Genomic DNA, 24,329 nt, shown 5'->3' with positions numbered 1-24,329 from the left:
CTCCCAAATAAACAAATCTTGTAAATAAATAAATAAATAAAAACTTAAAAACATTTAAGAAATAAAAACTGAACAGACAGGAACCAGCAAAGGGGACTAAAAGAGAACTGCCAGTACACAGGAGGGAAACAGGGAGTGTCCGAGAGCAAGAGACGGAGTATGTCAAGGAGGAGAGAGGAGGCGACGTGTGGGACGCTGCTGAGAGACTGTGTACCGTGACAACACAGGAAGCGCCTCAAGGTGTGGCGAAATGAAGCTTCCTGGTGAAACTGACCTAAGTGTGCCCTTGCAGCAGCGCTCACCTTGTGTTGGCTGTCCTGTCCCTAGGCCCTAAGCTCCTGGGCAGTGACTGCGAGCTCAGATCTGAGCCCTTAACTTCTAATTTCAACACGGTGTGGTGGGGGAATGAAATTACATAAAAGCTACGTAGCGTCATGTCGATGCCAGATGAGTTCAGAGGGCTTTCTGGTGTGATGACTCAGGTGAGGACTGCGGTGTGACGGCAGGCACTCCTCCACGTCCCACCTCGCAGGTCACATACCGTGAGAGATCCGTTTTGTGTGCTGGGTGAGTTGCTACTCTGCTCCCCGTGGGCTTGCGTGCTTCCGTAGAGTGTCAGGTTATGCTCACTGGTCTGGCCGGCATAGTCCTGAGTGTGTGGCACTCCGTATTCTGTGGGAATTCCATTCTGTGGAGGTGGTGGAAACGGGATGGTAGTAAAAGGCTGAACCATTGCGTCAGGAGTTGTTGTTGGCTCCTGGTTACCCTAAAACAAATAGTGGAAGAGAAAATAAGGAGAAAAAACGACTTTAGTTCTTGTTACATGACTATTTTTAAGGTGAGCATACAAAATTCTCTGAATATACTCTCTTTGCTCCTTACTGCCTCAGGACTGGGGCAAACACTGCAGGCATAGAGATGTACGCACACAGCCACACAAACATACACCCAACTTGGGCCAATCTGTGGTTCTTAAACAGGCCCATGACCATATTAAAGTTGATTAGTTACCAAAGAGATAAAAAATTTCCTTTAACCCAAGTTTTAAAAAAAATGCATGCCAGGAAATTTCTCACACAAGAAGAGTTTTTAAGAGTTGAAGTTAATTTGGGCCATTAGTATTTTCTTTAGGACACTCTATCCCTTTATAGAGATTCAGGGAAAAATAAAGTGATTTCATCAAATTACAATTCATAACAATATGGTAGGGTGACATTAGAAATTAAGTTCTCAAAACAAGACAACCTAGCTCTCTAGATTTTAAGAGCACAGAGTTCAGAAGAAACTTCATTATTAAAACATTAATGTTTGGATTTCAAGATAGAGATTTATTTAAGTCTCGGCTACTAGTTAATAGTTAAAAAAATAGGTTCCTTAAATTATAAATATTAGAGATACACCCCCCCAAAAAAAAATCCCCAGATAAAAAAAAGTTCAAGGTTCTTCACAATCCCTATGAGTTTTATAAGGCTAACAGCACAGCAGGATACCTCTCCATGTGATAAGCATTCCCAGATGCTTACCTGGAATTCTCGGTGATATCTGAAATACCAACAGAGTATCCAGGAACCAGAGGGAACTGTTAGAAGGAGCCATTGTGGCTCAAAGCCCCTTTCTCACTTCTGTCCTAAGTTCAGATACAAAAGAGTTTGAATCTTGCACCCCCTCCCCCAGCCTCCCATTGTATTCCAGAAAAAGCAAAGCCATTATTTTACTGAAGATACACAAGTCTGCAAAGTCTTGGGCCACTGTACTTCTGTAAGTAGTTGGCAGAGATGGACAAATGCTTCAAACCGTCAGCACTTTGATAGGTGCCCCCCCGGCCCCTAGTTTTAGACATCATATCATTAGGTAATCAAAGAAAATCTGGGTTTATGTCACCTGGTTCCCTTCTACCCGTGAGCATCACTCCCATCAGGCAAGGGAGCAATAATTCCTCTTTTTCTCCCACTCCCAATTATCCTTCTTTCCCCTCAGTTCAAGAAGGGGTTCTCTATCCACTGAGAGCCACAGGACATGGAACTTTCAGCAGCATTTTCTAAACATCGTCCTAGGCTTTCAACACTATCTTGATGGCCATTAAACTCATATACATCGCAAACAAAATGGATCCAAAGCTGCAGAAAGATCTCACACAATTTTTAAAGAAAAGTTTTGCCATCATTGTTATAATAAGTTCTTCTACATAAAATGAAACAGAACAACCATACAAAGGCTCTTATGAATGGAGAAATACATGATCATGGACTGGAAAGCTAGGTATTCTTTCTTTCCTTTTTTTTTTTTTTAAGATTTATTTATTTATTTATTGACAGACAGAGATCACAAGTAGGCAGAGAGAGAGAGGAAGAAGCAGGCTCCCCGCTGAGCAGAGAGCCCGCTGCGGGGCTTGATCCCAGGACCCTGAGATCATGACCTGAGCCGAAGGCAGAGGCTTTAACCCACTGAGCCACCCAGGTGCCCCGAAAGCTAGGCATTCTTAAGATAGCTACACAACCCCAAATCCTACACACTCAATCAAAATCTCTGATATTTTTGCAGAAACTGACAAGGTGTTACTAAAATTCAAATGGAAATGCAAACAGCCTAGAAAAGGCAAAGCAATTCTGAAAAAGAACACAAACTGGGCTTACACTACCTGATTTCAAGACGTATTACAAAGCTGCAGTAATCACAACAGTACGGCACCAGCTTAAAGACAGACAGACCAATCAATGAATCAGCAGAAAAGAATCCAGACAGACACATGCATATACAGTCAGTATTTTTTTTTTAAAGATTTTATTTATTTATTAGTCAGAGAGAGAGAGAGAGAGCACAGGCAGACAGAGTGGCAGGCAGAGGCAGAGGGAGAAGCAGGCTCCCTGCCGAGAAGGAGCCGGATGTGGGACTCGATCCCAGGACGCTAGGATCATGACCTGAGCCGAAGGCAGCCGCTTAACCAACTGAGCCACCCAGGCGTCCCCATATACAGTCAGTATTAAGTCATCAAGTCAGTTCAGGAGGAGAAAGGAAAGCCTTTTTAACAGATAAAAAACCGAATACCCAATGGAAAAAAAAATTAACCTCAACTCATCCCACATATGCAAAAGTTAACTGAAAAGAGATAACAGACCTAAATATAAGAGTGTTTTAAAACTCTAAAACATCCAGGGGAAAAGAAAAAAGAAAAAAAAAGGACAATTGTCACAATATTGCAATAAACAAAGAACTCTTTGGTCATAACAAACAAGAACAATTGAAGAAAAAAGTTGATAAACCGAACTCCATCAAAATTTAAAAATTTCTTACTCTTTGAAAGGTACTACTAAGATACTGGAAAGACAAGATGGACTGGGAGGCAGCATTCACAGTACACATACCTGGCAAAGAACACACATCCAGAATCTACAAAGAACTGCTACAAATCATAATGAAAAGACCAAAGCATCTTTTTTTTTTTCAGATGGGTCAATGACTTCAACAGACAAACTCCCACAAACAGATATGTCAATGGGCAGAAAATACCTGAATGTGTGGCTCAACATTAGTTATCAGGGGTAGGAAATTAAAACCAAACAAGCTGGGGCGCCTGGGTGGTTCAGTGGTTTAGGCCACTGCCTTCGGCTCAGGTCATGATCTCAGGGTCCTGGGATCGAGCCCCGCATCGGGCTCTCTGCTCGGCAGGGAGCCTGCTTCCCTCTCACTCTCTCTGCTTGCCTCTCTGCCTACTTGTGATCTCTCTCTGTCAAATAAATAAATAAAAATCTTTAAAAAAAAAAAAAAAAAAACCAAACAAGCTACCATTTTGCCCCCATTAAAAGGGCCACAAGACTGAAAACTCCGAATGTTGACCAGGATGTGGAACAAGAACTTTCATGCACTGCTTGTCAAAGTGTAAAACAGTGTATCATGGTAGAGATGTTCTGCAGTTCTACTTTTTTATACAGTTTGAATACTCCTTATATTCACCCCAAAGAAATAAAAGCATATGTGTACAGAAACACTTGTGCAAGTATGTTCATGGAAGCTTTATTCATAATAGCCCCAAACTGAAAATGACTGTACTGAAACCAATAGGAAAATGGATAAACAAATTGTGGTTTATTCACAAAATGCAATGTTACATAGCTTAAAAAAAAAAGAGAGAATAAACTACCAACAGCATAGATGAATCTTAAAGATATGCTGAATGAGATTATAAATCTATTGTAACAGAAGTGAGAAAGTAGTGGGTCTTTTGGAGGAGGCAGGGAGTGATGATGGAGATCTGGAACATTCTAGGACGGAACACTCTAGGATGACAGAAACGTTAAATTACTTGTTAAGGATGATGGTACCAAATTGTTAAAATTCATTTTGCCAAACACCTGATAAATGTCACTACATGTTAATTATAACAAAGGAAAAATAAGGCTATAACTGGCAAACATATTAAACTGTGAAGTACCTGTCATCATTATAAATCACTGTCCCTATGACTCATTCTACACAAAATAAGGTGACAACCTGAAATGGAGATAAAGAGAACACAGAGACAACTAGAGCTAAGTACCTAGAGAAGCCCACAAAATTAACTACAAATGAGTAGACCCAACAATAAAATTTTGTCACGTTTATACACTATTTTATAGCCAGCAGTTATTCAGAAGGGCAAGAAAATGTACAGGATAAAACACACGATGTAGGATACAAAACAAGGCCTGAATAAACAGAGACCTATTTTGTTTCTGGAGTAATGCTTCATATAGAAATGTTAATACTTGTTAAAATAAAATGTACACCTAATGTCATTTTTTAAGACTTTATTTAGAGAATATGTGAGGGGGGGGCAGAGGGGGAGGGAGAGAGAATCTGAAGCAGACGCCCTGCTGAGCGTGGAGCCTGCCATGGGGCTCGGTCTCACGACCCCGAGATCAGGACCTGAGCCGAAACCAGGAGTCTGATGCTCAAACACTGAGCTACCCTGGGTTCCCTACCTAATGTCATTTCCAATCGGAAGCAAACAGAGCGTCGGGGAAGAAAACAGGACTAAAGAGAATTCTAACTGGTATGTGAAAAACTACTATGGAAGTCCGCAAAGGAGAAAAGCTGTGAAGTAGGGCACGCTCTCTCATACAGTAAGACGTGCATCGAGCTACTGTGACAAAACACTAAGAGTGTACACAGTGATCACAGAACACTGCTTATCCTACAACGGTTTCAAGTTTATACAGAAAATTAATACAAGATAAAAGCTGCATTTCACTTCATGGGGAGAAATTGTTTATTTACCACAGAGGATTTGTAAAAGTTGGCTACCCACCAGCAAGAAAATAAATGAGCCCCTTCACAGTGTATACTCTGTATGAGAAAAATTCAAGAAGGAATAAAATCTAAAGATTTTATTTATTTGACAGAGAGAGAGAGAGAGAGAGCACAAGTAGGCAGAGAGGCAGGCAGAGAGAGAGGGAGAAACAGGCTGTCCGCTGGGCAGAGAGCCTGATGCAGGACTCGATTCCAGGATCCTGGCATCATGACCAGAGTTGAAGGCAGACGCTTAACGACTGAGCCACCCAGGCTCCCCAGGAATAAAATCTAAGAGAACAATGAAAACTATGAAAATATAACAAAACCTAGGAGTATAACTGGGGTTGGGGGACTCTCACATAAGATAGCAAGGTAGGAAACCTAAAAAACGAGGAAGGACAAAAGGGACTGACATGGCCGCAGAAGTTAGGAAGGAAAGGGGTCGGGGTGGGGGGTACAGAAGGCAAAGGAAGGGAGGAGGGAATGGCCTTTAAAGTAAAAAAAAAAAACCAACTGGGGCAACGAATTGCAACAGATTAAGACAGACACTGGGTTGTCACTACTAATGTAAGAGCAGGTTACACAAATTGACAAGAAACACAGAACAGAGAAAGGCAAAGACTATAACAGAACAATTCACAGATGATGAAATACCATTAAAATGTTCAATCTCACCGACATATGGAAAAACATATTAACAGCAAAACACGTCCAATTTTTAGTCATCTAATCAATAAATTTTTTTAAAAGTTTTACTGCGACAGAATGGACCTAACACAGTGAACTGCATTTACTTATGCACAGCATGAGCGCGGAAGTAGATAGGCGCACACTCATGAAGTCGTCACCGCAGTCAAACTAGTGGGCGCATCTACTCCAAATCCCCAAAGGTTTCCTCATGCTCCTAATAATAAACTGTATTACTTTCGTAGTAAAGCTTACCAAGTATTTTTTTTATATAAAAGAGGATGACGAGAAAAATGTAATCAGTAAGAGGAAGCCAATCTACTGACTGAAGCACTGAGTTATTCCTGGGCTTTCCTGAAGAAAATGGTAGCGACATTATCTAGAGACAAAATTCGTAACTGTCTTTCATTTTCAAGTTACACGGCATCAAAATTCAGCTGTCTCCGGTGCCCAAGAATCATCTTTAAGTGGTGTTAATGACTGCTTTACATAAAAATCTTTCATCTGTTTAGTTTTTAGAAATTAGGCTATGAAAACCTATGAAAGCGGTAAATTTTCACCGTAAGTTTTTAGGAAAAGGTCTATCTTTGTCACCCGGCACCATGTAAGATGTTCTCGTCGTCTCCAGGCTAGGGTACTGCATATGACTTGCACATGATTCTTCTTAGCCCTTCTTCAAGTCACACAGGGCCGTATTCACATCCACCTGCCGGCCTGGGCCCCCTTGAAGCACACGGCCTTAGAAGCCCTCCCGGGATTTACTGGCCTGAAGTCGGATACGAAAGAGAAAACTCAAATTCAGGTGGGTTGGTGAATGCAACAGAGCCAGAGCACCAAAGGTCTCCAGGGAGATGCACTTCCAGCATAAATATAATCTCACAGTATGTAAGGGTCTACTAAATGATCGATAAGGCTAAAAGACACTGCTTTCCAGTTATGATTAACATAGCAAAAGGACTTCCTATCCATACTCCAACTCGGCTCCTTGCAGACTGTCCTGCTCTGGCCTCCATTTGCCCCCAACCCAACTGTGCTGGGAGTGAGGCGCTGGTACCTGAGTTCCCCGTACTGGCTCTCCCACAGCAGCAGTCTCCACCAAGCCGGCTCAGTCAACTGAATCAACACATCAGTTAGCAGTGGGGGGTAGGGGGAGAAAGGTAAAAACATTTTATAGAATCTACTTCTATCCTTGACACTTCGTGTTTCAGAGAAATACAAGGCAGGTGGAGGCTGAACTATTATTTCCTGAAATAAGGGAAATGTAAACCTTTGTTACGAGGCCAAAAGGAAATTCTTAGCAGATTATTTTATTCCTTATAGGAATTTTTAAATTAAAAAAAAAAAAAACATGTTTCTATATTAAGGGAATGAAATGGGAATAGGAGCGATTTTGCATTTTTAATGTCTGAAAATATCCCTGATGATGATGATGATGATGATGATTGTGAATGCTAAATGGTTTCAGATTTCTATTAAATTCCCAGGCTATATTCCAAAGCTATAAGTTCAGAAGGGAAATATGATAGCCCCACAAACTATGAGCTAACAGTTCATGTGATCATTTCCAGGCAAGATTTTACCTCTACGCTTAATATGAAAATGTTTTGTTTTTAAAATCATAGGTTAAGTAGCTTAGGTATGTATCACCCGAGAAAATGAGTTATTAACTTTTTTCTTGTAGTCCACAAAACGAGACATAACTTCTCTTTTACCTAATTCAGCAGTCTATCAACTTCCCCTTCCACGAGATGAACAGACAATACAGAGTACTGAATGCAAATACAGTCTGTACCTCACTTAACAAGAATCTAATAAAGATCTAATTTTAACTCCTTTCTTCCCTAGAATACAAACTGGGATTTTATGTGAAAGATGAGGAGAAAAACAAACTGCATTTCCTGTTAGTTCTTGCCAGTATATCCCAGGAAAATGGAAGTTCTCTGAGAGCAGGACGACCTGCCCCCCACAGAAAGGCCCGGGTGCAGAAGAAGCCCTCACAGGACTGAGCACTCTGCACCCCAAGTAGTCCAATGTCTGCGGACTTCACACCTCCCTCACAGCTACGCTCAAATGCCAGCTTCCCTGAACACTCTAAAATCTCAATCCCTACTTCTCTCTGTCTTCTCAGCTATAATAATACTTCATTCATTTCGTGTCCTCTGTTAGAACACAAGCAAGAAGTTTTGCCCGTCTGGCCCCGACACATCCCCAGCACTAAGAGCTACAGCAGGCACAGGGTCTCACAACGCAACTCTTACTTACGGGGTTCGCAGGAGCAGAATAATGAAGCAGAACATCTAAGATGAAGAGTGGTCCCCATCTTGTGGAAAGCTAATTGTAAAGACAGAGCGGGTTATATCTCATTCTCCTAGGATCCGCATGAATTTACTACAGGAATTGGCAGGGAATTAGAAACGAAGCCATTCTTTGGTTAACTGCCTTCCCATCAGCAACACGACTGAACAGTCACATCTTCCAAATTTCCAAAAAAGCTACCTACATTTCCTAACACTCGGGCTTAAAAAATAAGATGTGGCTCACTCTTCAATGAGTAGCAAAGCTGCTTTTCTAAAGATATTTTTAAATAGAAGGAGAAGGAGAAGGAGAAGAAGAAAAACCCCGAGACTTACATGAAACAGATACACGTGGGATACAGAATTATCTGATAGTTCAATAATTACTCGACACACCAATTCCATGTTCTGCCATCTCACTATTGTTTTATCACCTACACAAAAGTTCAAGAAGAGAAATATTAACAGGACAAAAAATAGTATTTTATTTCACACAGAATGCAGGCCACTGTGACTTAATTTTTAGGATGCCGTTCCGATGAAAACCTCAAGATGATGCCCCACAGGAAAGGAATGTGGGGATATAATGACTGACAATCAGGTATCCAATGTATTATTCCTCAACACAAACAAATCTGTTACATGACTTAGACCCTACCTAAAAGATTATCCAATCCGCCCGAGACCCAATAAATATAACCTTTCACCAAGGGCAATGCTGAAGTCCATGGTTAGAACACAATTTGAATCTCAGCTTTGTCATTACTATAGCTGTAAACACTATGCTTCGGTTTCTTTCCTGTGCTTCGGTTTCTTCCTCTATAAAACAGCAATGTTAATGTCACACTTTGTTACAAAGACTTGTAAGATAAAATGGGAAGTGACTAATAAAGTCACTCCCAATAAAGCACTGGGCAGATTGTGGGATCAAACTTCCACAATTTAGCAAATGTTAAAATCCTGCTAGAGCCACTGTTGTGGATGTTACGTGAAATTTTAGAAAAACCCTTGAAGACAATGTTCCCATGTTATGGGAACAACATGATGAAACAAACTACAGATACACAAAACTAACCAAAGCGTAAGGGAAAACAACCAGCCGAACAACAACAACAACATAACCAAACAAACAGAAAAGAAAAAAATAATAAATCCACCAATGTCGTTTTTAAAGCAATCACTAGCCAAAATGGCAGTGGGGAGAGAGATTTGAAATTCTATCTATTTCAATTCTAAGATATACTCATACCTGCTATGGGTCCACAACTTGTGGGCACTGAAAACATCATAACACAAGTTAGAAATCTCCCTTCCAGGGGTTTTCAATCACATTAAGAAGCCTACCATGAACTTCAGTGCAAGTCAGAGCGCTACATATGGCCCCGAACTGGTGACACAAAGGTTCACCATCATCTACTAAACAATTCTAACTTCCTCTAGGCCCTCCCTCAAGGCTATGTAGTAAATGCCTACATTTAATGAATGCTTATTAAGTATCTGGCTATACACCAAGCACGTTGTATGTACTTACACACCACATCCATAAACGGATTTGATTCTCACAGCTGTAAAAGGTAGATATTGCCATTATTCTCCTTTTACAGATAAGGAAACTACCATTTAAAAGGGTTAAGTACTTTACTTATTTACTTTACTGCAAAACTGGCTCATAACTGGCATAAGCAGACGCAAATCCGAATCTAAGCCATTTCTCAAGCTGGTGTCGCTAGTCGCTGCTCCATGTGGCATCTCCGGCGGTGTCTGCAACCATGTTCCCCCAGGGCAGAGCACACACAACTCCCAGCCATTAATGCTGTGTTGCAATGAGTCTAGACTTCTACATCCCCCGCATACGGTGCCTCCCCAAACGACAGCCGGACCGCTACCGCACAGATCGGTTTTGCTCCCCATGCTGTATCCTCTATCAAGAATATTCATGCATAATGAAAACTTAGCTAGACATACAGGATTAGCTCAAATAATCCCTTCTCCATGAAGCTATCCCTAGAAAGGAAGTATGGTATAAAGCAGGGGTCAGCAGACTTTTCCTGTAAAAGGCCAGATAGTATTTTAAGGCCTTGCAGGCGGTCTGATTTCTGACACAACTATGGGCCTCTGCTGTTCTGGTATGAAAAGAGCCACAGACATTATGTAAACAAGTAAGCGTGGCTGTGTTCCAGGACAACTTCATTCATAGGCACCGACACATTAATTTCATCTAATTTTCCCATCTCAAAATCTTCTTCTTTTGATCTTTTTCTAACCATTTAAAAATTTAAGAATCATTCTTAATTCATGAGCCTTACAAAAACAGGCCCTGGGCCAGATATGGTCTGTAGGATAATTTTTTGACCCCTGATGTAAAGGAAGGAGGTTAAGGTTTAGAGCCAAATGGGCCTGGGGTCGAATCCTCACTTGATAACCTGTTAGCTCTGTGACACTGAACAGGAAAGTCAGTCTGTTTTGCCAACTACAGCACAGGACAGCTATGGACTGTGAGGCTAACATGAGACAAAGAAAAGGCCACAGACCAGGTCTAATAGAGCACTCTTGCCAGCAAGGGTTGCATTCCCATTTCCAGTTAGAAGAAATTCCTTCCTCTCCTGTATTCCCATAGCACTTAGCTTGCACTATGACTGTACAAGATCTATAAATTCAAAGACTTAGACTTGACTTATCGAGATAAGTGTCTTATCTTTCCACTAAAAGCCTCTTTATAGGTGCCTGGGTGGTTCAGGTGGTTAAGGGTCTGCCTTCTGAGCAGGTCATGATCCTGGGGTCTTGGGATGGAGGCCCACATAGCATCGCATCGGGCTCCCTGCTCAGCAGGGAGTTTGCTTCTCCCTCTGCCCCTGCCCTCTGCTTGTGCTCTCTCTCAAATAAGTAAAATCTTTTTTTTAAAAAAAAACCTTCTTTATGATGAGAGGGGATTGTTTTGCACATTGTAGAATCTCATACAGTACATGATAGACACGGAGCATTAACTAAAAATTTTAAATGGAGGAGGATTAAGATGGAGAGTCACATGTATGTGCACCATAGCAGACTGCCTTGTTTGGCCGGAGCAGGGAGCATAACTCATGAGGATAATACATGCTGAAACAAATGTTACCTTGGGTTGACATCAAGTCGGAGAAGAATGTTGGGGTAGGAAGTGAGAATTGGTAGAGTACCATTAGGAGAGAAAAGACCCAACATTCATGTGTTTGCGCTTTAGGTCCACAATGTCCCTCACTCCTACAAACACAAAAGTTAAGAATGATGTCTTTCTCCTTTAGGTAGTAACGGAGGCGATGCATTGCCATGTATGGTCTTCTGGTATACAAATGTGGACTCTGCTAAAGATTTTAATTCTAAATTCAGACACACAATCACAGTAAACAGGTCCCATCACACAGGAAAAATGCATAACCCCAAGACCAAGTTTCAACCCTTCTATCAGTCAATTTCCGATTACAGTCTCAGAGCTTCAACCATTCCCTACTTCCGGGTGACTTCCAAACATTTTTTTAGGTCCAACCGTGTCCTTTCTCCCACGCTTTCATGGGAGGGAGAGTAAAAACTAAAACAGAAACAAAAAGGAGCATAAGCCTGACAGACCTGAGTTAAAATCTCGGTTGTACCTCTTACCAGATGCAGGGTAAATTACATAAGCCTTTCCAGCCTGCCTGCTCACCTGCAAGATGGACTGTTCACTGCAGAGTCAGCTGCAGTGGGTGCACTGGGAGCACACGGAACTACTGACATGGTGCCAGGCACCCACCTCGATCGGGTCTCTCGTCCAGCTTCTGGTCCTTCCCACTGCACATTCCCACCTCAGATCTGATCCTTCCACCCTCGGTGTCTCACTTCCACTACAAACTGTGTGTCTAAAAAGTGAGCTTACTGCCGTCTTTTACTGAGTGAATCATCTTTCCAGTCAAACATACTAACCTGGAACCTCTCCCTTATCCTTTATGATACTTTGCTCTATGTAGTGAGTATCCCAATATCCAAGTCCATTGGATAGTGATGGTTTTAATCAGTATTTCCAGGTAAGAAAGAACCATCAAAATAGGAGAATCACAGACTCATAGCTTATGTAATGTTAACAGCAGACAGGATATACTTAGGGGGTGGCAACCAGAACGCAGAGACAAGAGCATACTGGAGCCTCCTGGAGAGGACATGTGGGCCTACGCAAGGGGAGTGGGGCAAAGGGAATGGAATCAAGAGATGCTGTGGAGGGAATTTAAGGATGTGGCAACCAACCAGTTATAGGCAACGGGCAAACGAGATGATTTTAAGCCTTACAGTTGCAGCCTCACGATTCGGGACTTATTAACCCTCTCACCTTCATCAACACTTTAAAGAACACTTTGCTCATTACTTACAAGTCACGTTACTTGGGGTAAGCGAGTCTGTGTTGTTATTGTTTCTTAACCATATTTTCTGTTATACTGAATTATTCTGAGTATTACTTGAATCCCCTTTTAATGATGTTTAAACGGCTACAACATGCTAGTCTTTAACATCAGGGAGAGGGAAAGCACATGGGAAAAAATAAGATTTGCTTTTGTACGACCAAAATTAAAAGGTGAGAAAGGCATGTAAACTAATAACTATATCAATATTATTTGTGCTATAAATAAAGCTAAGCAGAGAGTACAATAGGAGAATACACAAAGAATGGCCAAATGGAATTGCCCGAATTGTTCCAGGGTAATTAAAGTCTATGTAATCTTGGAGAGAGAAGAGTACTTTTATTTATTTCTTCCCATTTATTTTTTCAACTTCATTCTAATTTTTTCAGTTTGGTAATCCTGAGGCCCACTGACATACCCGATCTGCTCTCATGCTTCTACTCAACACGCTGCAAATCCTACCTCAAGAGAAAAGTTTCCAATCCCTGCACTACATGCATGATCAGAATGAGTCACTGATAAAAAGAGATCGATGTGAATTTTACAACAGTAATCATCTTGTGCGTTAGGCAGAGCATCTCCTAACCAGTTCATCACCACGGCGGGTGTCACTTAGCATTTTCGTCATGCTGCAGAAAAATGGAAATTAATTCTCTAGCTTTGTAACAAAAAATATTTTTGCCCTTAAGTCTTTTACAAATTAGATCATTTGTATCCCCTGGGATCTGCCTAGACAGGCTAAAATTTCAAACTCTACCTGCCTTTGTGAGAAAGAGTTTTACGAAAGCACTCAGCCGACAGAACCTAAGCAAAGACCCACCATTCTTCTGAGACCTTGTCCTGAATGGCGTCTACCCGATGTCCGTGACCCTATCACAGAAAGAACACCGGACTGAAAATCATCAAGAAACAATTAAAATAATTTTTTAAAGATCTGGAGTGCCTGGGTGGTTCAGCTGGTTAAGCATTTGCCTTCGGCTCTGGTCATGACCCCCGGGGTCCTGGGATGGAGCCCCGCTGAGCAGGGAGCCCGCTTTTCCTTCTTCCTCTGCCCTCGCTCCTTCTCCCCAAACTTGTGTTCTCTCTCTCACATAAATCTTACAAAAAAAAAAGGGGGGGGGGAAAGCTCTGTAGAAGAATGACAGACCAAGAAGATGACCTAGAGAAATAAAATGAACGGAAGGATATGGACAAAGACAAAACAATGCATTTATCAGACATACAGTGAGACCCATTCTGGAGTCTCCATTTACTTACACACTTAAAAGAGGGCCATCCCAAATCTACGTCCTTTGGTATTTGAAATACTCTGTGTTGAAAACAAATGTCCCTTCCATCAGTCTAAAAACAGTCAGGTTCTCTATTACACTACTGGTGTCTCCTTCTGTTCTTCAAACTACCACAATAACCTGGGGGCAGCGCTGTAAAATACGAGTGTTTCCACTTCTCATCTCCACAGAGTCTCACCCTCTGAACACCTAGCGCTGAAAGCATTAGGATCTAATAGTCCTGAAAATATTTCTGGGAGCAAAGGTAAGTTAGATAAAAGTCATGTGCTTTCTCTTTAGCAGTGAATAGAAATCATACCCAGAGCCGTAAGATGTCAGACAATCTGCAGGTAAATAAAAACTTGAAGGAAAAGGCTATGCATGGAGGTTCCCTGTAGCCTCCGGTTTTCACGTTCAGGTTCAATTCCAACAGTTCATTCTTCAACCAGCTGTCTGTGACTTATGTAGATGGTTGGGATCCCGAGGAAATTCACAACAACAGATTAAATGATTGTATGATAACGATTACAGTAAAAAAAACCCATCACCAACTAAAATATTACGTTTATAACTGAAGTATTATCTGATTCCAAGAAAGGAGTCTAGGGACCCATTTATTCCTGCCACAGTCTCAACAAGATCACTCACCCTATGCGGTACCCACTTCCATGACACTCTGCCTTGCACACCCACAAACTCCTTTTACTTGCTTCCTTGACAGCAGATTCCCATATTTAATTGTGCGTAACAATCACCCTGGGAACATGTTTTTTAAAAAAAATCAAGATTCTTGCCCCACAGATGATGATTCAGTGCGCTGGGAGTAGGCCCTGGTACTCCAGGTATAGGTGGTCTGGGAAACACGGAGAAGCATGAGGAGGCTTTGCTGGCACCATGAGAGAGCACTATGGCAGTGAGAGGTACTTCCAGAAAATGCCCTCTTCCTAGGACAGAGATTACAGAGGGAGGAAATTATGAGAGGAAGGTAGACGTGGCCAGAAATGTAAGTTACTGAAAGCTGAGGGACCTTCTTATATGGAACCCACAGACAAGAGAATCAACACTAGTTGTTGTTGTTATTGTTTTTTAAAGGCAAACCTAATGAAGTACAAGCCTAACAATGGTCCTTCTTTCAGAGTAGGTGTAACTGACACCCCAGCACCCAAAGCAGGAGTGGGCTACAGCCACATGAAGGGGGGATGGCGTGCAGGAGGGGACCCAGTGCAATCTCGAGCTCTTGCAAATGAAGAATAAATAAAAGAGGAAATACTTCATGCTTAGAATTAAAGTAAGTTAGAGGACTTGGCAATATGCAAGTCTAAGGATAGATACAGGCTTGGCCAACAAGTCACCTACACGCTTGTCTCCAAATCACTTGTCTTCAACGCGCGCGCACACACACACACACACACACACACACACACACATCTTTCAAACTACTCAGAGAAAAGCCAGCCTGACCCCTCCCCTGAGGCTGAGTTCTGCCATCTCAAAGCAATGAATATTTAAACAGAAAAATAAATATTTCAGAACAAAGTCATTCAAACCAATAGTCTATTAGGTTAAAAATGAGAAACCCTTTAATGGTCTTAATGTCTCCAACCTCCTAAAAGCTCTCTCTTCCGTATCTTCTGTAAGCAGTATTTAGAACATCAAACATCATGGAACATGTCTTCCATCCACAAGAGACAACAGGAAATACTTTGGTCCAGCTACCTACTTCCTTGGAAACGTTAGGTCCCTAGACCCAACATGGCTGGTTGTCTATTCTAGCCAATATAATTGATTTATACAATTCATGGGTGATTATTCTTTTTCTTAACCAAATTTTCAATATAATTTAAATTAGCTTACTCTTTATTTTCATCTTCATAGGCAATTAAGTTTGTACCCTCTATATGCTGAACTGCAATATCCTTGAAAAAAGCCGTAACTCAGGTTCAGAATAAAACACAAGCAAGGTTTTGTAGTGCCCCCTGAATCAGAAAATATTGAATTCTTCTTTATAGATATTGCACTGGATGTCCTATTATAGTTCACTTCTTCAAAATGAATAAGTCATATTACCTACAGTAACAGACAGAATTCTTCCCCATACCCTTCCTTAAACAAAAATGCATTCAGTCTGCAACCACAACCACAGGATGGTTTATATTTCCTCTCTTGGCTTCATCAATAAAACCCCTATGTAGATCAGGGGCTGAATCACCCGCCCTTTGTCATCACTTCCTCATCAAACAAATGGTAAGTGCACCGCAGGTAATTTTTAGAAAGTGTCTGCTAATTGAAGCGGCCAGGTAGTTGAGTATCTGCCTCTGAGGCTGTAGGTCTCTAAGAAACCTAAGAACCCTCTCTTCCTAGATTTAGAAAGTCTGAAGAAAGCTCACCGTGATATCAAGAATTGTTCTTGAGTATGCACGGCACAAAACAAGTGATTACAGGTCTTTTAAATGCACGTGCTGCTGGGAAGGCAGTGGGCGAATCTGTGCCCCGCAGGAGACAGAGGTAACAATAGCCTCTGCTCTCAGCAGCTCCCATCCAGGCTGTTCCCAGCATCTCTCTTCTAGGAATTCTCCTGTCTTGAACAACCTCAACCTGATCAATTTTCAAGCAGCTCCCAGAACGATCTCTCTAAAATAAGTCTGAATCAGATATTGTTAACCAATTCTCTTCTGAAAGTCCTAGGCTCCTAGATGTCCATGGTCTCAAGTCCAAACACCTTTGTATGGAAGTCCTACCCCTTCACCATTGCCACTGAGTATTTACTGAGTACCCCTGGGGGGTGAGACACTTGGTCTGGGGAAACAACAGTGACTGACTGCAGAGACAAAGTTCCTACCCTCAGGGAGTTTACATTCTGGTAAGGAAAGACAAAAAAGCAACAGGCAAGCCAAATGGGAAACAGTTGGGGAAACAGTTGGTGAGCCGTGGAGGAGAATAAAGCATGAAAGGGGGTGCGGGAGCACTGGGGGAGCACTGGGCTGGAGCGAAAGAGAACTGCTCTTTGATACCGGGTAGTCAGGGAGGGGAATGACTGAGCCGATACCAGAAGAAATCCACAGAGCAAGCCCTGTGTCTGTTGGGGTGAGGTGGGGGGAGACTCCAGACAAAAGGAACACAAATGCGAAGGCTCAGCCACGACAACATGCTCACCTTGTTCTAGGAACTAGGAACAAGGAGGCCCGTCGTGACAGAGCTGGAAAAAGCAGCAAGGAACAGAGCAGCAGGAGATGGAGGGAGAAAGGTGGCAGTGGGCAAGGAGAGACTGGGGGGGGGGGGGGGGGCGGCAGACATCTTATAAAGATGAAGGGCACTACAGGGATTTTGACTCTTATTCTCCAGTGAGGATTTTGAGCAAAGTGGCACAGTCAGGTCTAGGTTTTCCAGGGACCACTCAGCAAGGCAGAAGCAGGTAGACCAGTTAGGAGGCCATCGCAATACCCCGCCGGAGAGACGACAGCGGCTCAGTCCAGGTGCTGCTCTCGTGTGTACTAATTCCTGGAAGACACCTTGTGCTGTCTCACCGCCGGTGTCTTTGCACCTGCTATGCCTTCTGCTTGGAAAGCCTTTCTCCTTCCTACCCATCTGGCTAACTTGTACACACTCTTTAAGATTTGGTTCAGTCACCCACTGTTCTCGGACTCACCCAAATAGGGATAAAAACATTCCTTCCCTTTATCCCCCCTGAACCTAACACTTATATTCTATTACAGTTATCTGTTTACATAAATACCGCTTCTATAGAACATGGATTCTTTAAGGGCATGTAACTTGTAACTGTCCAGGTCTAATTAATCTTTGCATCCCCAGTGACTGCCTTAAAAATGTTCAGTAAGTCCTTGTTTTGTTTTGTTTTCTTAAAGATTTTATTTATTTATTTGACAGAGGAAGAGAGAAAGCACACAAGCAGGGGGAGCAGCAGGCAGAGGGAAAGGGAGAAGCAGGTTCCCCACTGAGCAGGGGACGCGGGGGCTCCCACTGATGTGGGGCTTGGGATCATGACCAGAGCTGAAGGCAGACACTTAACCGACTGAGCCACCCAGTCACCCTCCAATAAATCCTTGTTAAAGGAAAAAAAAAAGAAATACATTCAAATTACTAGAGTGTATAAATAGCTAGAGACTTTTGTTAGTTTCTAAGAGAGACAATGAAATTAGTACAGGAAGAGACCCAAACCCATCCAGCATGAGGAAACATGGGTGACAAAAGGAAGGGAAGACGGATCTGCGAGGACACCACAAACTCTGAAGGGGCTTACAACAAGATTATGAGCCAGAGCAGAGGCCGAGGGAAGCACATAAGCGGACAAGTGCTGGAGGTAATCGGGGCGGTGGGGGGCTCAGAGTCTGGAAACGGGCATGAGGGAGGGAAAGAGGCTCCTAGATCTCAGTTCGAGGGGCTGTATGAGAACAGGCAGTGAGGGGGGAATGGGTAAACAATTCTAGAAGCCTAATTTTCTTAAACAAGATTTTCCTGATATAAACTACTAAGTAGATTTTACCTTTCAATATTTGAAGTTCATTTCTTTTTTCAAATGCATTCTAAAAGATCTTTCATAGTTATTTCGAGGGTGTTTGGGGCAATTTATTTTCCCCTTTTAAATTTAATTTTTATTTTTCTCAAATTAATGCACGTCCCTGATAGTACATCAATGGGTGCAGAAGAACTCATCAGAAAAACACAGCAGTCTCCTACTATTCTTCCCTTTGCCAACCCTCTTGTGAGTGACCCTCTTTTAACAGTTTCTTAAAAGGCAGCAGGTTCAAGGCTGAACGCTGCCATTAGGGGTACCGATTCCTCTCACCTCTCCAGGCTTAGAGGACACGTCACTCTGTAGATCTGTGCGCACAGGATGTAGGATTGGCCTCCCCCTTGAGGCAACTAGCGGGGAGCAGGTGGGCTGACTGTTCATAGGGTAAACTCTGTCCAAAAGAGGGAGGAACAAACGTTGATAAAAGACGTCTCCGCACTCCCTTTGGAAGGACCAGCCAGAGGAACAACAGTTCTACAGAACCTCTCTGAAGACTTCTACCAGAATCAAGTACAGATGATCCCCAACTTAATGATTGTGTGATGATTCAACTTCACCATGGTGTTAAAGAGATACGTATTCAGCAGGAACTATGCTTCAAAGTTTGAATTTGGATGTTTTCCCAGGCTCGTGATATGCAGTACGATCCTCTCTCCTGATGCTGGGCAGATGCAGCCACAGCTCCCCATCAGCCAGCCATGTGAGCATGAGGGTCAGCAATGTCCTGTCCCTGCACAGGGACATCCCTTCTGCCCCCCGCTAGCCACTGTCTCTCGCTTCCAGTACAGTATTCAGTAAGTTACACGACATAGTCAACACCTTATTATAAAATAGGCTTTGTGTTGGATGATTTTGGTAACTATAGGCTACTTTAAGTTTTCTGAGCATGTTTAAGGTAGGCTGAGTTAATAAGTTTGGTAGCATTAAGTGCATTATATTCTATTACAGTTATCTGTTTACATAAATACCGCTTCTATAGAACATGGATTCTTTAAGGGCATGTAACTGTCCAGGTCTAATTAATCTTTGCATCCCCAGTGACTGCCTTAAAAATGTTCAGTAAGTCCTTGTTTTGTTTTGTTTTCTTAAAGATTTTATTTATTTGACAGAGGAAGGGAGAGAGCACACAAGCAGGGGGAGCAGCATTTAAATAAATGCATTTTTATTTAAATAAATGCATTGACTTACCACATTTTCAACTTCCGCTGAGTTTATCAGGGCATAAATCAAGGAAAATCTGTAATCTGGAATATCTGTTACAAAGTTCTGGCCAGTCCACCTTCCTCATTTCACTCCCCTTATCTCACCCCTGCTTTCCTAGGACTCTAGTAAAATAGAAGTGAGGAAGGTTTTTTTCTGTTTTTTTTTTTCATTTTCAGTGGAGGTAAAATTGGTATATGACATTATGTTAGTTTTAGGCATACAACATTATAATTCATATTTGTATATACTATAAAGTGACCACCACAGGAAGTCCAATTATCACCAGTTACCATACAATTGACCCTCTTCTCTGATAAGCACCAATCTGTTCTCTGGATCTGAGCTTTGTTTTGTTCATTTGTTTTGTTTTGTTTTTTAGATTCCACACATAAGTGAAATCGTATGGTATTTGTCTTTCTCTGACTTATACTGTTTAGCACAATACTTTCAAAGTCCATCCATGTGGTTGCAAATAGCAAGATTTCCTTCTTTTTATGGCTGAGTAGTATTCCACAGTTTATACGTGTAAGTGTGTGTGTGTGTGTGTGTGTGTGTGTATCTCACACCTTTATCCATTCATCTGCTGTTGGACCCTTAGGTTGTTTCCGTATGGCACTGTGAATAATTTAGCAGGTAAGGTTTTGTCTTGGTCTTTGCTTTCTAAGATGACTGAGGAGATCATCTGTCTTATCTCTTGTGTTTTCCATCTTTACGTCTTAAGGCTCAACATTTTGGGAGGTACCTTCAATTCTATTTTCTATTTGTCTGAGGCATGTTTTCTTTTGACAATCACATTCTTGATCTCTAATCCTCTTGTGCATTTTCAAATTGCTCCCTCTCCATTACACTCCACCACTGTTTTATGAATGTATTATCTTCTTGAACCGGACTTTAGTTGGAATGCTGCTTTAAATTTTCCTCTATCCCTTGGATTGCCCGTTTCCTTGAGGGTCAACTTTTCTTTCTGTTTCTACTGGTCTCTTTCATACTGAAAGTTCCTCTCATATGGCTAATGGTCTTCATGCACTAATTATCCAGGTAATAAGGACTTGATTAGCTGATGTGGGTTTTCTCAGCTATTGTATAAGTAAACCTGTTTTCCAATTAGCTCTCTCCCTAGAATTAAAATTTCTACCTGGGAACTCAGTATAAGACCAAAAAAAGAGCATGTCAACCAGCAGGATTCATTTTGGTGTAAGCTGCTAGGAAAGCGTGGAATGATCTCTTCCCCAAATATAAGACTGAAGGAAGGGTTGCCAATACCTAATAGGAAAAGAATTAAATTAAATTTCCCCAAGCATTCTGATCTACTTCTTTAGAGCCAAACCATCTGGCGTCCTTGTTTTTCCTTTTTTTTGATGCTGGAGAAAGGGTCAGCCCAATACTTGCTGGCCATTTCCATTGGGAAAGCACTGGAGATGCCAAACAGGTCAGTTATCCCCACATAATACACATGGAATCCCTGTTCGCTCTTCCTCCTTCACTCCTGCTCTGAGTCCAGAGCCTCTCTGGGGTTCCTGCTGGGCAGATTGGCTTCCATAGCCCTAGCAGCCTCCTTGTCCTCATTGTTAGGCTTTAGCTTCCACTCCACATACCCATTGGTTGGTTCCCATTTGCTTTAGTTTTTCCAGAAATTTGTTTAACTCTCTTGTTCATTAGTAATACCACTTTTCGCCCTTTTCTCGTTGCTGTTACTGGTTTAGTTCTTTCTACGCTTTCATATTTTCAGTGGGGTCTCACTAAGAGATGAGAGGCTGTGAAAGTACCCTATAACTTGACCCAGAAGTCATGATTTATTTTCTGCAAAAGATTTCAACCACAAGGAAGCTGTAGAATTCAGGTTCCTTTTTAATTTTGTGAAAGGACATGGGTTCGTGAATTTCACTGTTTCTTTAAAATAACCCTTTAAGAACACCAAGATTCATTAAAAAGCGAACTAGAGAAGCTTCAAGGAAAACGAAAAGTATGTACTGCAATTCCTCAAAGAGCCCTTGTACTTACATTTTTGTAAATTAGATGCATTTGGATCAAACGAAACAAAGCAACTCAGGAAATATCAGCATTAAACGCATTATTATCAGCATTAAACTCTTAAGTCACAGTCCAGACGTCACCTACAAGCTTACTCAGCACTATGTGATAAATCCTGACAAATACAAAACACTTTCACCAGTCTAATCACTCTCAGAAAACAAAGCAAAAACAAAACAAAACAAAACAAAAACCCCCCAAATCAAGTATTTACCGATTAGGATGCCTAACTCTTCACCTCCTACCTCCTTCACAGAACATAGGATCTGGCCAAGGTCAGATGGCAGTCTGAAAGGGAGAAAAACACTCCCCAAAACCCTTCTGATCTCTAGCACATGGATCAATAAGGCATGTCATAAACTCTGACCCTTCAGTCAGAAATGGAATGGCCATGAAATATAAACGAGCGGCTGCAATATTTAATCCTTTATCACAGCGAGACAAATAAATCCAGAGAAGGAATTAGAGCCCTATGCTGGAAAAGTCCACCCAAAAAGTGATTTTGAGTAAGCTATTACACTAAAACAGGAAAACCTGTCCCAGAGTAAGAGAGAATATTCAACTTAAGAAAGCGAGCATGCAGGAAACACAGAATGGAGATCCAAAATCAGTTCCTAAGAGCACCAAAAAGAAGCTATCTAAACATCAGTGGTTGCTTAGTAACAAAACACTTCTCAGACTTCACTCTACACTTCTATCCACGTCAAACCAAATGATCCAAAACAAAAACAAAAAATCTTCAAGCATCTTTAAAAAACAAACAAACAAACAGAAAAAACAAAGGGCATATCTATTTCTTCTTTTTTAAAAATATTTTATTTATCTATTTGATAGAGAGATCACAAGTAGGCAGAGAGGCAGGCAGAGAGAGAGGGAAGAAGCAGGCTCCCTGCTGAGCAGAGAGCCCAATGCGGGGCTCGATCCCAGGACCCTGAGACCATGACCTGAGCCGAAGGCAGAGGCTTTAACCTACTGAGCCACCTAGGCACCCCTATTTCTTCTTTCTACTTTCCATCTTCCTTCCCTATAACTAAGTTACCATTATCCCATCAACCAGACTAGCCAGCTTCATTCAAGAATAATTTTTCAGCAAAGAATGCCCAAAATATAGGAGTTGAACTTTTTACTCATTCTAGGATTTTCCCTTTGAGGAATGAGGAGCATAAAGACTTGGTATTTTAGCCTTTACAGACTAAACATCTTCTGCTAAAGGTCTGAACTTCTCAGGAGGATGTTCTGACAGCAGAAAGAACACCAAACAGAGACAACATAAAAATGAATTCTAGGGGTGCCTGTGTGGCTCAGTGGGTTAAATAAAGCCTCTGCCTTGGGCTCAGGTCATGGTCTCAGGGTCCTAGGATAGAGCTCTGCTCAGCAGGGAGCCTGCTTCCCCCCTCCCCCTGCCTACTTGTGATCTCTGTCAAATAAATAAATATAATCTTTAAAAAATAAAAATGAATTCTAGTTCCAGTTCTGCCATTACTTTGCCATATGACCTTGGACAATTCACTTCCCCTTGGGATCCACATCCTGACTCCATAAAATAAAGTTCACTTTAGTTCTAAGAATCAGTGATTCTGTGATAAAGAAGCCCTACCCAAGGGACAGAATGCACTAAAAAGGAAGAAACATTAGGTGTATTACCATGCGAAACTAAGTATTTTCTTTGTAACAGAGAGAGTCAATGAAGTGCCATTAAGTAGTTTATCTGCTCCTAGGCCCAAAGTGGCTAAGAGCTACTGTAAGGAGCTAATACCTTGATTTCTCTCTTATCCTGAACAAATGCTCCCACATGATTACCAAACCATCAAACTGCAAAACCTTTGTGCTGAGATAAAATTTCAGGAAGTTAATGCTTGTACAGAATTGTCAAATTGATCAATTCCGCACTTTCCCATAGGTACCTAAGGCTCCAAGAAAATTGGCAGACATTTCTCAGGGTTTTGGCTAAGGGTGAGTCAGAGATTTTTCTAATGTAAAGAAAAAGTTAGGGGCGCTTGTCTGGCTCGGTCAGTGGAGCATACGACTCTTGATCTTGGGGCTATGAGTTCAAGCCCCACACTGGGTGCAGAGATTACATGAAAAAATAAAATCTTTTAAAAAAAGTTAAATATTAAGGGCCTATATTCATCATATATTACATATATATCATATATATAATATATATCATCATATATTATACTTAATACTGTGGCTATCATCAAAAAAGAGGTAGAAATAGCATAAACTTTGGAGTAAGATAAACCCCAGGCTCTGCCATGTACAGCTGCATGACTCTGGAGAAGTCATTTAATCTCTCAATGCCTTAATATTTTTATCTGTAAAACTAGTGAGAGGATGGCGATCTAATGGGGTATCCCCAAGAATTAACTGACAACGTGTATACGAAATTCTTCATTTCTGGCTTTAAAAAAAACATGAATGGGGGCACTTGGGTGGTTCAGTTGGTTGGATATTCCACTCTTGGTTCCAGCTCAGGTCATGATCTCAGGGTCCTGAGATCTAGCCCCCGATCTGGCTCCATCCTGGGCATTACACCTGCTTAAGATTCTCTCTCTCCCTCTGCCCCTCCCCCACTAAACAAGCAAGCAAACAAACAAAAAACCACGAATGGTACAGATAATAACCACTATCTGTGGAGGAA

At 41.7% G+C, this 24,329-nt stretch overlaps 1 protein-coding gene across 14 annotated transcripts in view; it reads right to left on the bottom strand.

Moving 5' to 3' along the window:
• Window positions 1-24,329, bottom strand: part of RBFOX2 (RNA binding fox-1 homolog 2) — a 272,185-nt gene that overhangs the window by 56,174 nt on the left and 191,682 nt on the right. For all 14 annotated transcript variants that reach the window (XM_046012669.1, XM_046012671.1, XM_046012668.1 and 11 more), the window contains one exon: window positions 542-766. In XM_046012669.1, coding sequence (XP_045868625.1) covers window positions 542-766 — 225 coding nt within the window. The remainder of the gene's footprint in view (window positions 1-541; window positions 767-24,329) is intronic.

The sequence above is a fragment of the Meles meles genome, chromosome 7 (assembly GCF_922984935.1).
Source record: "Meles meles chromosome 7, mMelMel3.1 paternal haplotype, whole genome shotgun sequence".
In the NCBI taxonomy this organism is placed as follows: domain Eukaryota; kingdom Metazoa; phylum Chordata; class Mammalia; order Carnivora; family Mustelidae; genus Meles; species Meles meles.
Note: the sequence above shows the minus strand (reverse complement) of the source record. Positions and strands in the feature narration are given on the sequence as shown.